This window comes from Artibeus jamaicensis, unplaced genomic scaffold, assembly GCF_021234435.1.
Source record: "Artibeus jamaicensis isolate MK-2021 breed Jamaican fruit bat unplaced genomic scaffold, CSHL_Jam_final contig_415, whole genome shotgun sequence".
Lineage (NCBI taxonomy): Eukaryota > Metazoa > Chordata > Mammalia > Chiroptera > Phyllostomidae > Artibeus > Artibeus jamaicensis.
Window position 1 is genome coordinate 41,137,355 of NW_026521823.1, and position 15,247 is coordinate 41,152,601.

General features: G+C 45.9%; 1 protein-coding gene across 1 annotated transcript in view; it reads right to left on the reverse strand.

Annotated features, from left to right (window-relative positions):
- Window positions 1–15,247, reverse strand: part of TRPC4 (transient receptor potential cation channel subfamily C member 4) — a 99,309-nt gene that overhangs the window by 48,554 nt on the left and 35,508 nt on the right. Inside the window, exon 3 of the mRNA XM_053665644.1 lies at window positions 5,780–6,298. Coding sequence (XP_053521619.1) covers window positions 5,780–6,298 — 519 coding nt within the window. The remainder of the gene's footprint in view (window positions 1–5,779; window positions 6,299–15,247) is intronic.

The window sequence follows — 15,247 nt, forward strand, 5'->3', positions numbered from 1 at the left end:
CCCCCCAACGTTCCCGAGGTGGACGGGCACGTCATTTGCAGGCTACTGTGCATATTGTCTGCGCCAGTGTACAGACCTCCAAGGACACTGACTTTTTACCTGAGGTTGAATAGTAGCCAATAAATACAGAAATTTTCTGTTTCACGCAGAAAATAACATTGCGTGACATGAAAGGTGTAGGCTCCAGACCCAGAAAGACCTGCCTTTAAAAATGAAGATTATACAAATAGCTGCCCCTTTCTTCTGAAGAATGAAATAAAATAAGAAGTACTGGGTAGATCCCAGTCAGTCAGTCGGGAAAAGTTAAGAACCATACGATTTCAGCCCCGGGGTAGGATACGAAACTGAAACTCTCAGACACAGGCCACGGCGTGGCGGTCACCCAGGGAAGGGAGGGATCGCCCGTGTGGTGCTGGGAGATGGTGCGACGGGGGGGCAGGCACACAGTGCAACAGGCCGGTCACGCGTCACAGGGACGTACACGTGAAGCCTATGTGGTCTCATTCACCAATGTCACCCCCCCAAATTTTCTTAAATGCCAATAGTACGTTTCACAGAACTAGAAAAAATAGTTTAAAAATTTACGTGAAACTACAGATAACCCCAAAATGCCACAGCAATCCTCAGAAAGAAGAACAAAGTTAGACGTCTCATGTTACCTGGTATCAGACTATACTATAAGGCCACAGTAATCAAAACAGCATGGTACTGGCATAAACACGGACACCTAGATCAATGGAGCAGAATAATGAGCCCTGAAATAAACCCACGCCTAGATGGTCAATTAATATTTCACAGAGGAGGCAAGAATATACAATGAGGTAAAAACTTAAATGTGAGATTTGGTTCCATAAAAAATCCTAGAAGAAAACATAGGCAGTAAAGCAAGACATTTAGTAATTTTTTCCTAATATATCTTCTCAAACAAAAGAAATAAAAAATAAATGGGACTACAGCAAACCAGACATTTTTTTGCACAGAAAAAGAAACCATCAATAAAATGAAGACCACCCTTTGAATGGGAGAACATAGTCACCAATGATATATCTCATAAGGGGTTAATATCCAAAGTTTATAAAGGACTTCTACAACTCAACATGAAAAACAAACAAATAGCCTAATCAAAAACTGGGCAGAGGACCCGAGCTTCGCTCAAGTTAAATATCTTGTTTTTGTGCATATTTTAAAGACCAAGAGGAACATCATAACTTTTCTTCTCTTCCAGCTGCAGATCAAAAGCAGAGAACAGAAACTGTTGGGGTAGATTGTAATTTCTTCCCCCCTCCCCCCGGAGAAAGGACCCTCCGTGGTTGCCGAGACACCCTGCAGAGTCTCTCAGACCAAGTAACACCCGGGTCACCACCACCTTGACCTCAAGGTTTGCAGAAGTTAACAAGTTCCTGAAAGACTGGGTGGTCCCCAGCATAGGAGAAAAATAACTGGAAAACCTTTAAATTGGTGAGTATGTTTGATGAGGCAGAAGTGTAGAGATACATCTCTCTCTTACTACTAAAAATTCCTAGTAAAGCCTAATCAAAACGAAAGCCTAATTATTAAATTAAAATTAAATTTTAAATGAAAAGTGTGAATCATAAAGTTACACGTCAATTAAGCTTAAGACTGTTCATGTAAATGTTCACATCTATTTTACACCAACATTTCGTGAGCAAGGACTGCTTTCCCAGACTTTCGTAACGGGTAGTTTAGGCCTCCAGCTCTGGCTTTGCATTCCTAGTTGAGGGTTTTACAGAGAACCTTCTACACCGAGTTGTTCTTTTTCCAGACGAAGCTGAACTCCAGACCCCCCAACCGTTCAGGAAGTGGCTAGTGCTGTGTGTGCACGGGAGGGAAGGAGACTGATTCACTCCAAGGACTTGTAAGAAATTACTGATGAAATGTAAACTTTGATTCTTAAATATTTTTGACATAAAGTCTCAGATAAACAGATCTTAAAAAAACATAATCTCTCCACTGAAGTCTATTTTTAATCATTACAAGTTTCAACAAGCAGGGTATTTTTAAACTAGGAAGCTGGAAAAATTTATTTTTAAACTGTCCTCTGTGAGTTTACTTTCCTCATAGCTGCTTCTCTTGGGTTCTGTGGGTTTGTGGGGGTTTTTTTAAAGAGGTTCATATGGAAGAATTCGGGGAGAGAGAATGGCACGGTGGCCCGGATGACTGCACGCTTAAGTTCACACACGTGCAGTTGGTTAACCCCTCGATGTGCAGACCGATGGGTGAGGGAGGAAAAGTACAACATCACCCCAAGGCTGCCTGGGAGGTAACAGCTTATTTCCATGGCAACGGTTCATGGTCCCAGCATTTTACAGGGAGCAGTAAGAGGAAGCAATAGGTTCAGACACAATTTTCCCAATTGATAATAGCATCTACTTGTCATCAGCAAATTGCCACGACCTAGAGAGATTTAGGGTGGTTTACGCTGCAGTGCCCCACAAAAAGTGACTGCTAACAGAGGAAGATTCTAGAAAACAGTTTTGGAGCAGAGAACTGCTTCCGTCTGACAGCCTGAAAGCATTTCAATCTACATTTTAAGTACTGGTGGTGCATTAATATTATGTTAAAAATGCCAAAATAGTTCAGAGTTAAAATGTTGCCGGTAAGCCTGGACTATAAAGCAGCGTCACTAATATCGAGGCTCACGAATGCTTTTCAAAGGGCTTTCTACACATGCGATTAGTGGTCTTTGAAAAATCACTAGTGTTTTCTGTGTTTCGTTTGAGCTGCTGTTCCTCAACAACACCACGCCAGTCAGAGGAGACTGTTGGGAAAGCTAAGCCACGCGCTTGCTGAGGTGAAGTTCACAGATATGACACCTGTCAAGTTCCACGTTGTGTTTCCGAGTCTCAGATTTTGCAACGAACAGAAAAGACCTGTCTCGGTGTAGTTTATTTTCCGTTGTGGGGGGGAGAGGCCGCAGTGCCAGATAAAGCAACACATAACGGTACCTGAGTGCACGATAGCGCTAATAAAAAATAGTGTGACTAGAGCACAGTAGGGTTTGGGCCCCAATCCAGGAGAAATCAAGAGCCGAGGGGGCACTGTGAACACAGCACAGTGAGCAATGGCAGTACGGAGGGGAGGCCTCAGTTCAGAGGCCGGACGGACCCAGGCAACACTGTGAAGATCCATTCAACGGAAGTCGGTCATTGGACACGAGGCATAATGGAGAGAATACGCTCGTGTTTGTGATACTGGTATTTACTGAGGGTAGATTGCATTTAGGCAGCAATATGGACTTAATTTAGACACTGGCCTTGCACTTGACCTTGTAGATATTGTTGGTGTCCAGGAACAGGGGTGGGAAATGTCTGTCATCTTGCAGGCCAGCCTGAGCTTATTGGTGACGGTCCCTCCGGCCACGCATGGAAGAGGAAGCTGAGACTAACTCAGAATTCAGGGGAAGGAGGGACCCTGTCCAAGGTCTCTCACCGTCATGGCTTGACTGTCCGTGTGGGGTGGCTCTGCATTGCCTTAGGTGCTGTTTGGGCTGAACCGTGTTCTCTCAAGATTCGTAGGGTGAAGCCCTCACCCCTGGTATCTCAAATGTGATTGTGCTTGTGGGTAAGGGCTTTTGAAGAGGTAATAAAGTTAACTTGGGAATAGAGGGCAGACCATGTGAAGGAGGAGGAAGAGGACAGTTGTCTACAGGCTGAGGACACTGGTCTAAGGAAAACAAAACAAAACCAATCCTGTTGACGCTTTGCTGTCAGAGTTCTAGCCTCCAGCATCGAGGGAAGTCAAAGTTATGTTTTTGCACAATTCATGGTGCGTTGGCAGCCACAGCCAATGAATAAACAGATCAAATCTCTTGAAAAGAACAACTATACCTTGATATAAAACAAAAAAACTATTATATAAATCTTAAAAGGGAAAAACAATTTATGGGCAGATTGTGGAAGAGAGAGGAAAGTTGGGAAGAAAGACCGGGAGAGTAAGCTTACCCATCTACCTACCTCCCCAATCCATCCATCCATCTCTCCTGTATTATAATATGCAGTGGTACAGACTCTGAAGACTCTACGTAACTGGTCTGCAGGAACAGGTGACCATTTAGGGCCGCCAGAGCTGGCGGAAGTGGAGAGAGAATCCCAAAGGGGTGGGGCCAAAGGCCAGGGCTCCCGCGTTGTGTGTAGAATCCGAAACCAGGCGACTGTAGGGCAGGTGGCCCTCCCGAGTGGGGCCTGGGGGGGGACTGAACTGAGATCTTAAGTAAACTGGCCTCAGCTTTAACAAAGGAAGAAGCTTGAGATGATCATCTAGGGTCTCTACATCACCATTTTTACAATATGCAGGTTATAATGCAAAATCTCTTCATACAGAAAGAACCAGAGAAATGGGAGCCATTCTCAGAAGAGAATGTGGTCAGTGAGGGCTGAGCCCCGGATGATTCTGGTGGTAAACGCGGTGGACAAGGACTCACAACCCTGCTGAAGAAGACGGGGGGACAGGTGAGGATGATAAATAAAAACATTAGGTGTCTCAGCACAGAAACAGAAACTACAGGGAAAACAAATGGAAAATCTAGAACTGAAAGTAAAGTATCTAAATTTAAAATATTACTATGAAAAAGAACAGGATGTATTCAATGAGTGTTGATTGCAAAAAAATTACTGGATGAACTTCACAGGATAATGGAAATAGCAGAGGAAAGTATGAGTCAACTTGAAGATAGATCAATAAAAATTATTCTATCTGGAGAAAGAAGTAATATGACTGAAATAAATTAATAGGACCTCAAATTCTGTGCAACAAGATGTGTAACTGGAATCTCAGGAAAATGAGAGAAAAAGAATGAGTCAGAAAAAATATTTGAAAAAATAATAGCCTAAATTTTTCCCAAACCGTTGAAGAAAATAAATTGATAGATTCAAGAAGCTCAGAAAACTCCAAAAAGGATAAAAATGAGGAAAACCAAGTGTTAAGACACATAATAGTCAAATTTCTGAAAACCTAAGAATGAAGAAAAAATCTTAAAAGCAGTCTGATAAAAATGATATATTAAATAGAGGGAAATGATGATTAAAATTATTGCTGCCTTTTCATCAGAAATTATAAAATCCAGAAGAGAGTGAGATAATATCTTAAAAGGCTGAAAAAGAAAAGAAAAGAAAAGAACAGTCAACCCAGAATTCTATACCTAGCAAAAACATTCTTTAAGAATAAAGGTGAACCAGAGACATTTTCAGATAAAAGAAAACTAAGAAATGTGTTGCCAAAAGACTCTAGTCAAGAGGAAATGGTGCCAGAGGAAAACCCAAATGATCCAGAAGGAACAAAAAAACATCAGTAAAAGCAAATACTCAGATGCACCCACAATTTGAGGGACATCTTTTATATGTGTAAATACGTGTATAATCAAATGCTACATCAAGTTCATTAATGCATAGGAACATATATAATCGAATGTTAATAATGAATAGTAAGTCCTTTGAGGAAACCTAAGCTCAGCGATCTGTGGGAATCTCTATAAAGGAGATTTTATAAAGGACAGAACTTACAAAGGACAGAACCAGAGTGCTCAGTCTGAAAATTCTAAAATTCATTCGTTTTTTTTTTCATTGTGCCAAAGTAAACGTCTCCATTTTAACAGATACCAAAGCTATCACCGAGAATGAAACTACTTACCACTTTTCGGAGCATTTCATAGCTATCAATCTGACAAATAAACAGACATCGAACAATAAACGCCATCCACGTCCAGCTACCCAGCAAACGCTCCCGCCCGACTCCAGAGTGGGTGAAGCCTGGCGACACTCACCTCTTTCTGGCGGTACTTAATGGCCAGTTTGAGTCTGGCCAGGTCATTTCCACTCTGCTCTTCTATGAGGCTATTGTCATCTCGGTAATTGAGGATGATCTCTAGCTCCTTGGAGCTCCTCGTCTGATCCAGGAGGTCTTTAGCAAATTGTTTGCACTGCCGAGACAGCTCTTCGTACTCAGACTTGAACTCGTTCTCCACCTTGCTCAGCTCCTGGAGCTCCCAGCTCAGCTGGAAGGCGGTGAGGAAGGGGTCCTCGCTGGACAGCGCGATGAGGGAGGGGCTGGCCAGCGCCTTGTAGATGTTGAGCCTGGAGCGCGAGTGGCGGAGGCTGTCCACGTCGGAACTGGACACACACTCCACACAGTTGCAGCGGACCTCGTGGGGTCTGGGCACCGAGACTCCTTTCTGAACCAACAGTTTTATTATCTCGTAATTATTTGTGTGGGCTGCCAGAATGATCGGCGTGATGTCCGGAGTGAATTCGGAGAACTGCTTATCGAGGAGTATGGGGGGCACCTAGGAAAGAGGAACGCACAGGTGGTGAGCACCTCTCCCTTCGTCCGCACCTGGGCGTCTCAGACAGCGTGCTCTGCCGATGCTCAGCGGGGCCCATAAATCTTTTGCCACTTTTATGCGGGAGATATATGGCTCTTTGTCCCAGAAAGACAAGAGGAAATCACAAGAAAAAAAAAAAACCTTTCCAATACACTGACTCGTTATTCTTTCTTTACTCTGAATTACATTTTATGAAATCTTCGAATAAGTGGCTACGGAAACTCTCTTTTTGATTATCACCTTCCTTGCTCCCAACTTATTTTCTGGCTGACAATCTTGGAATTTCTTTCCCAGAGTCCTTGACTCCCTAAATAGTGAAGAAATGTATTTGGGAAATAGTTATTGACTCATTTTAAAACCAAGTTTTCCTCTGTAATCCAAGTACCTTAATTCTCAGTGTGTTTGTTTTTATGTTTTATCTTCTGCACCGCTAACAGCCTACTAACGGTCAAATTCGGCAGCAGAGAGGGAGGGTGCCAGCTTCACACCCGCTGTTTTCTTCTGTCCCTCTGCGGCACATTTTCCGGGTGACAAGAGGTGCTAATGTCATTGCTTTATCAGAACTAGACAAATGCTCCCTCGTGAGTAGGTCACTAGTGTGTTTATGAATAACTTCCTTTGGGTTATGCTCTAGGAATGGGAATGATAAAAGCAATGAACAGGCACTACCGGGTAAGCAGGTGCTAGGCGCCCTCACTGTTCATTGTCCCCGAGTTACCGGCGTGCACCCCGGCAAGCAGGTGGACGGGCGGCTGCTCCCTGAGCCAGGCCCACCTGGCGGCAGCTGGGCTTGTGCATCCCACCCTACCCCACGCTGCTCTGCAGTTGGGGTTTAATAGTTCCTCCTGCTGATCAAAAGTCACAGTGGCATCTGTGAAAACCAGAGCCACATGAGAGAGGTCAGCACACACGGCAGAAAAAATAATGGCATGTCCCGCAAAAATAGGCTGCTTGCGAAATGTGATGGAAATGACAACAGGATCTGCAGGGAAAAACGGCCAGGAGGAGAAAGCGGTGCTGACGGCAAGTTCAAGGGCCCTGCTTTCAAGTGGAGGACAGGCTTGCTGTGGGGATAAGGAAACCCGCGTGTGCGTAACGCAGCCCAGGTGTCCGATACCGGGCTCTAGATGAGGATGAAGAGAAGGAAAGGTCTATTTGACACACATGCAATCCGTTGACAAAAAGGACAGTAGCCACACGATTCCTAAAATGTGCTTGTCAGGGAAACCACACTGCCTTCGGAGAGAGTGGGGTGGACACCTACTTCGTGATTTCTTCAGTTATCTGTGACGACCCGGACGAAAGATTGATTTTAGTCCTACGTATGAGTCACACCGGAACCCAACACACAAGGATCTGGCAAAAGTCATCTCATCCCATTGACACTGTCAATAATACCAGCAGGCTCTGGTCCTGATGACGGTGACACAGACAACAGCTACAGGGACGTGGCCCTTAGCCGCTGCCGGGCCCGTGGCAGGGGCTTGAAGCGCCCCAGTTCCCCCTCCGGCTCAGCTCAGTCAATCCTCAGAATCGTTTCTGGCAGTGGGTGTTATTATTACCCCCCTTTTTACAAGTGGGGAGAGTGCGGTGTCTGAAATAGCCCCAGCTGGTGTGGCTCAAGTAGATTGAGTCTGACCTTGAACCAAAGTGTTGCGGTTGGATTCCCAGCACAGGCCTGGGTTTCCGGCCAGGTCCCCAGTAGGGGGCGCATGAGAGGCAACCACACATTGATGTTTCTCTCCCTTTCTCCCTTCTTCCTCTCTCTCTAAAAATAAATAAATAAAATCTTTTTAAAAAATCAAATTCTGAATTAATAGATTGTGTCTTGTGTGGACATAGTTCAGCATGAAGAGTAAGGAGACACAGAGTAAACCCTGCCCAAACCATCTGTATTTGTGTGAAAATGGCAAAGCCCATTCACTTTCCTGCTTTTCCATTTTCCCATTGCGTAACGTAGACATTTATTCAAGATACTTCTCACTGTGGAATAAGAACTGGAGAACCATCTACCACAGGCTCCTCAAGGCTAATTCTCCCAGGATTTCGAAGATTAAATGTAAAAGCGTGTTGGACTCTTTAAATGATGACATCACAGGAAGGCTCTGTGACGACCTCAGATGGCTGGGAGACGGAGCCGAGACCTGTCTGACTCGGTTCTGCCGATTCACCTGTCTCTTCTCACACCGACACTGTCCCCATTTTAGCGCTTGTTCCATCTGACGGGAACTAGAATTTCCCGGCAGGGCCGGTTTGGCGAGTGTAGGTGTCAAGTTTGGACCTGTCCTTCCCGTTCCTGAACATTTAACTGCCTGTGCTCTTCACCCTGCTCTGCGGTGGGCACGTCACGAGGAACAGCTGTGCACTGATTCGCATCTGCACACACCACTGGAAACACCTTTGCCGATGCCCCCGGAGACATCAAACGAACGGCAGCTTTAAGCCACCAGCTGCTCGGGTGAGTTTCCGCACGAACGTAAGCACAGGGTTACCATCCCAGCCCCAGGCTGTGTGGTTCATGGACATGGCTTTTATTTTTAAAGCTAGCTCTCTTCATATCTGTCACATCGAAGGAAAATCTACTCAATGGCATCTAAGCAACACCTTTTTTTTTGTTGGAACGCAGCTAACAGGCCAGGTTTTTAGTTAATTTTGTAAGAATTAAATATTAATTCTGATAGACGATTCTGCTTTCAGTCTGACTCGCTGGTGTTTATCACCGTCTCCTTTTTAAAGCCCAGCCCTTGAACTTGCCGACTGCGTCCTGTGGCGGACGCTGCGTGGGCTCCACTCTCGGCAGACACGCCACCCACGCGCAGCTTCAGAACACTCCTCACTCCCCACCCCTCCCCAAACTTCAATGGTCTCATCTGTAACTGGGAGAGACTGACAGCCTTTGCCTCACAGGGTTCTCTTACGGAGTAAAAGTAACGATGAACGCAAGGGCCGTGCACCTATTTGCTAAAACATAATCTGCCCGATTATGACCGTTGTCTTCCTCACAGTGGTCGTCACTCTCTCTCTCCCCACCCCCCAGCCCCTGCTCCTGTTCACACTCACCTCGAACACTGCTCTGTCCCAGGGATCAAACCCAAGCCCAGTGTCCCTCTTGTTCTACATAAAGACTAGTTCACACTAGTTTTTCTCTTCAGGTTAATTAGTGTCTATGTGCGCTCATTTTTATTCTTTTTATTCCACGCATCCAATAACACTTCAGAGCACAGACTTCGTGGCAGTCACTCCTCGGGGCTGGGGAATCTAACAACGAGCAAAACAGACACAGTCCCCGCCTCTGTCCCCCTCAGTGGTCACGTCCATCCGTCCTCCACCCAACATCGCCCGGTGTGGCCGAAGTACCGGTTCCCCAACACAGGCCCCTGGTCTGGGAGAAAGAACGTCAGGCCTCTCGGGGGGGTTTACAGACCGAATATCCGCCTGACTTGCCAGCTCAGAAAGTCTTGTCCACGTGCAAAGCCGCAGCTCTGGGAAGAGACCTGGTACTCACATCGTTGAAGTTAATGACCGTGTTATTTATGTCATCCATGTGGAATTCAGTTATTTCATATTTATTTACCCCTTGAGAGATTTTAAGTCTTATCATCGTGGTGCTTGTGTGATATTTTAATTAAAAATTATACTGTAATTTACTTAATCGCCTCTATTTGAATATAAGAAAGAAGGAATGATTAAATATGAATGCCTTTTCCCTTTGGTTTCGTTTTTGCTCAACATTGCTAAATTACTTTTCCAAAAGGATTCAATTCCAACAAAAACAAAGAGCGCTGGTTCCCTGTACTGATGGAATACAATATAACACCGTGTCATTTGTTGATTTATCGTCATTCACTGTTAAAAAGAATTGTTTTTATCAAATTTTTCATGTTTTATAAATTCTTTCTATATCCTTTTGACTTTATGATTTTATTTAGAACACACAAAGGAATACATATTATTAAATCATGACAGAGAGAATCTTGAAATAAATTTTTCCAAGGTTAAAAATACAAGTTTAATCTTCATCTTCTTCTGTCTTACAGTTTTCTTCATTAGGTGTGATTAGAATGAGCTGCATGTCAATGAATGTAGGTTTTCATGGAGGAATAAAAGAGAATTTAATTATGTCAAGTCCTATGATTTCAGGTTCCAGTCAAGGCTCCATCAAGTTCAACATCTTAGTTTACGTTAAATTTAAAGAACGTTACCGAGTGTGGCGGCTGCGGTTTTCAGGTGGCCCGTGACTCTGGCAACGGTAGGAGATCGAGTCTAGGGTCTGTGCCCCGCACCAGATGGAGCCTCGGTGGCGGGAACATGGGGACAAGGGACATGAATCCCCACCTCTGAATCCACTTTGCTTGAAGGACACTCAGAATGCGGGCCACGCAAGTACAGGAACAGCCCTGATGGCTCTAATTGGGCAACGGGCTTTTACGCACTGGTGCTCACACTGAACCTCCCGCTGAAGCCCCTCGTTACCGTGGGCGTCTCCCTCCCAGAGCTCTCTCGGCCACAGCCCAGCTGACACAGGTGCGATGACCAACAGCTTCGTGGGGGCCCTTTGTCGCAGTGAGAGAAGCAGCAGATTCACACTGACGGTGTGTCCTCAGGACCAACAGGTCCCCAATGTCCCCGAAGCGAGGTGAGGCCGAGTGAAGGGACGGTGACAAGAGGACATAAATGAAGGGCTGCAAGCGGGGGCGGGGGGGAGTCTGGCCCGCCACCCGTCCCAATGGCCACCCGTCCCAATGGCCTGGCACTGGGCCTGCGATTGGCTCGGTCACCTGTGATGGAGCAGAGGTCCCGCCGAGGACACAGGTGACCCTGGCTCATCCGCCAGCTACCAGCCTGGCCTCCTCCCGCACATCGGTCCCCAGCCTCACTGTCAGCAGTGACAGCACCGCCGGTCTGCTCACCGGTCAAATGTCAGATGACCTTGACCCCAGGGAAGCGCTGTGACAGAGCTGGAGCGGCTTATAAATAAACGGGAGGGGGAGGTGCACTTCCCGGACACGATGTTGAAAAGGAAGACATGGATAATTATTACAATGACAGTGTCCGCTTTTCTGGGGGTAATGGGGACGTAAGTTAAAGTGACTAGTCACCAGTGCCACCCCCATAAATACAATAAAAATAAATAATAAAAATACGAAAGAAGTTTGGACCTAATTTCTCAATACTAAAAAAACTGGCCTATGGAGGCGTGGTATCTCTGAACTTTGTCTCTTTGACTGACCGCCATGATGGCACAGTTAAAGACTTCCAAAGAACCAACTCCAGCTCGGTATCTAAGCCTGATCCACCCTCCGTTTGGCGGTTCCCTCCTCACCCACCGACTTTCACACAAACACTACAACCTTTCAGACAAGTGCTGGCTTTTCCTGTGCGAGGCTACACACTCTTGTTGCCTAAGGACACTTTAAATGTCACAAGTACAGGAGGAGAAAAATGTTACCCCACATCCCACCATCCAGAGATGCATGTTGTCTTTATACATACATGTACACATGTGTGTACCTCATATAAAATATCTGAACGGTGCTTTATATTTTTTAAGCCGTTACGGGCTTTTACAGAAATACTGCAACAGCTCCGCAGAAGTCCGCTCGCTTTGATGTCATGAGGCCCCTCACGCACCATCCTGGCAGCAGAGCAGTGACACTGAGGACACACTTGAAACGCGGGCACACCCCCAGAATGCTTCATAGCAGAGATGAGACTACTCTTGCTCACACTCTGACAGTGATCTGAGTCAGAATCGGACGCTCTCTGACGCTTGATGTTTTCATGCCAGCTTGTTCTTCCTGTGATTTGTTTTGATGAGCGACAGCAGGAGTTTTTAATCTGCCACATTCGCCCATCTACCTTCTACTCAACAAATTTACTCAATACCCAGGACGTACGTAGCATTATGTAGAAAGAAACAAGGCTGAGATCTCATTTGCTTTCAAGAGTAATTTATGCCTAAGGAACAGACTGGCATTCGGAAGCTGGAGAGGAAAGAGAACAACCTACCATCACAGTAGGACAGACTGAAAAACTATCTACGTCTCACGAAGGAACAACTTAAAGGGACTAAAAGCTTCATGGAAAAGAATTAGAGGATTAAAGTCCATGAGGAGGGTGGTATGTATGGTCTATCAATAGCACCGGCGTCCTCTACTGGTGAGCATGTCGGAGAGGCCACCGAAACCTCATCATTCGGAATTAAAAACACAGCTCCGACTCGAAGGAGTGCTACTGAAATAACTTGTTTTCTAAACTTCTCTGAGATTGCATCAAAATAACGGAGGTAACCCTTGGAGACATTCTAGGAATGGACACGTGAAGCTAATGAGAAAAGATGGGGCTAGTCACGCCTTCCACACAGGGCTGGCGGGCGAGAGACAAGTGGGGGGCACCCACCCCTCCTCCGGGAGCGGCGGCGGCTTTATTCTGGCTCCAGCTGATGAAATCATCACCCCGGTTGTTTAGGGGAAGCTGAGGGATGCACGTGGGAGGGGAAAGAATCCCTTTTCTTCTCCTCCCTTTTGTCTCTTTAGTAGTGAACTTGAATCTTTAGGTACAACGTGAACGACGTCAGCCATTCAAGTTCTGAAGCCACCCACCAAGAGACTTCACGACCTTGATGTTAATGTGTCAGGTACACTGCAGGACGGTGGAGGGCGACCTTCTGCTACAAGGAAACACGGGAGGTTAATCCCTCCTCTTTCCTGCCCCACGTAAAATGCACGGAAGGAGCCAAGTCCCACGAGACAGCAGGCCTGACTCCCACCAGCTCTGAGAAGTGACTCGCCCCTGCACTCTGCTTTGTAGGGAATGAATGGAATGTATTAGCATTACAGTAATCTTAAAATGCCATTTTTGTCATTTTGCTCTACAATTAAGTAAAGAAGAAATACAAAGAAGTTTCGATTATGGTGGTGCAAAAATTTTTATTGGTTTTGGGGGTAACTTTCCATCTGAATTAGGTCACCTATAAATGATGTGCTTGTACCGATTAATAAAATCAAGTACAAACGGAAAAACTTCACGAAAACTTGTGATTATAAGGCACCTTAACAAAACCTCTGCTAATATTGTGGAGTGCAAAAACCAAACCAACTCAAAACTAATATAAGGTGTATGACCATTATTTTAAGCTCATGCCAGATGTGTAAAACTAACACATGAATTTTCTTAAAGGCCTGAAATATTCACCAGGTGGCAGTCTTTTCCTTAAGTGTGGTCAGAACAAAGATCTGCTCCACTTCGTCTATTAAAAGAGACGGTGAGTTCAGCGGGCAGATCTCCCGCAGTGACTCTGACAACGGACTTGAACGTTGTCTCCTCTGAAACCACGAGCCCTAAGATGCCCCAAGGGGGTGTGCTTGTGCTTCACTGAGATCACCTTCACTCTGCTTCATCCGAATTTCTCCTCTTTTCCTCTCTGTTCAGAGTGAAGCTACGTCTCACTGGATAGTTAATGGCACGCTTAGGTTCGATCACTGAGATGTCCTGGAGCCCCATTGCCTGGTCCATTTTCTCCTTCTGGACTTTTCACGCTGAGGCACCAGTGGTCAAGCTCCCAGGCTCCATCCAACATCTCACAGATTCCCCACCCTCCCCCCCAGGACTCGGGTGAGTGGGAAGCCTGTCCTCTGATGTTTCGTCACCAAATTCAACTACTTGGCCTCCTGCGTTCTTCGCCGGCATATCGGAAAGCCAGTCGTAACAAGTTGGAAGCACAATGCAAATGGGAGTCTTCAGGCGCAGATCCAATCATCATGCAGGGTTCTGAAGCGAAGGGTGATAATGATGACGATGATGATGATGGTAACCGTGTGAAATCAACTGTGAACGCACTAGGCGCCTTATGTAAAAGATTCTACTTTCCTAATTCTCATGATAATGGGGAGAGCTGGCTGTGACCTCTCTCTGCTTCAAGTTGAAAAATGTCACCATTGGGTCACAACAGCAGTGTCACGGTGGAGCTGGGCGGGACGCAAATCCTGACCTGTCTGATTCAGAGGCTGACCCTGGACCACCAGGAAGCATTTTCTCTTCCTCGAAACTAAGACTTCACCATTTATTTATTTACATATTGTCATTACAGCTGGAATTATGGTGATATTTAGGGGAAATATGTCTCTTTGATTTTAGACAAAAACTGAATTCCAAGCCTGGCTCCAGAAGAAATCACCTCCACCCCCGGGGCCAGGTTCCCGAACTTCTCCAAGCTTCCTTTCCTGGTGGCCCTAAGGAGACAGTCCCCGGGGCGACAGCGCGTGCGGGAGGCGGTAACAAAAGGCTCCTGAGTGCTCTCTGACACCCGAGTTACACGATGAAACTCTGCCTTTTGCTGTTGTTGTTTGTTTTGGGCTTTTTCAGGTTTTATTTATTTATCTGTCAATGACAGTGCACCCTCCATATTATTGTGTTGGTCTCGGGTGCACAGTGTCACGCGCTTCCCGAGGTGTCCCCGACCCACACCTCCCGCAGCCCCCAGAGCCACACACGTGCTCCAGACACTGGCTGTGCCCCCCTGCGTTACCCCACCCCTGCGACTGTGTTCTGATGGCCATTTGCGCTTCTTAAACTGTCCACCATTTCTCCACCCGGCCCTTTGCTTTTTAATTGGGTGCTTGAGCAAAACAGGCAGCCGAGGTCGGGGCTAAGCTGCACATGGTATGATGATGCAAAAGTCACCCGAAATAGGTCGTCCTAGCAAATAAGATTTAATGAACACTGCCTGTGAGTCAGGAGCTCAATCCAGGCTGAGAAATCACTGAACAGCATATACTCGAAGCGTCCGCTCCTAAAGCTGCTAGTTTCAAGTCAGGACAGGGAATCAAAATGACTCCTCAGATGATGAAGGATTAACAAGCTCCGATACTCTAGGATAAAGTCTGCAAGAAAGGTACGAATTAGCAACAT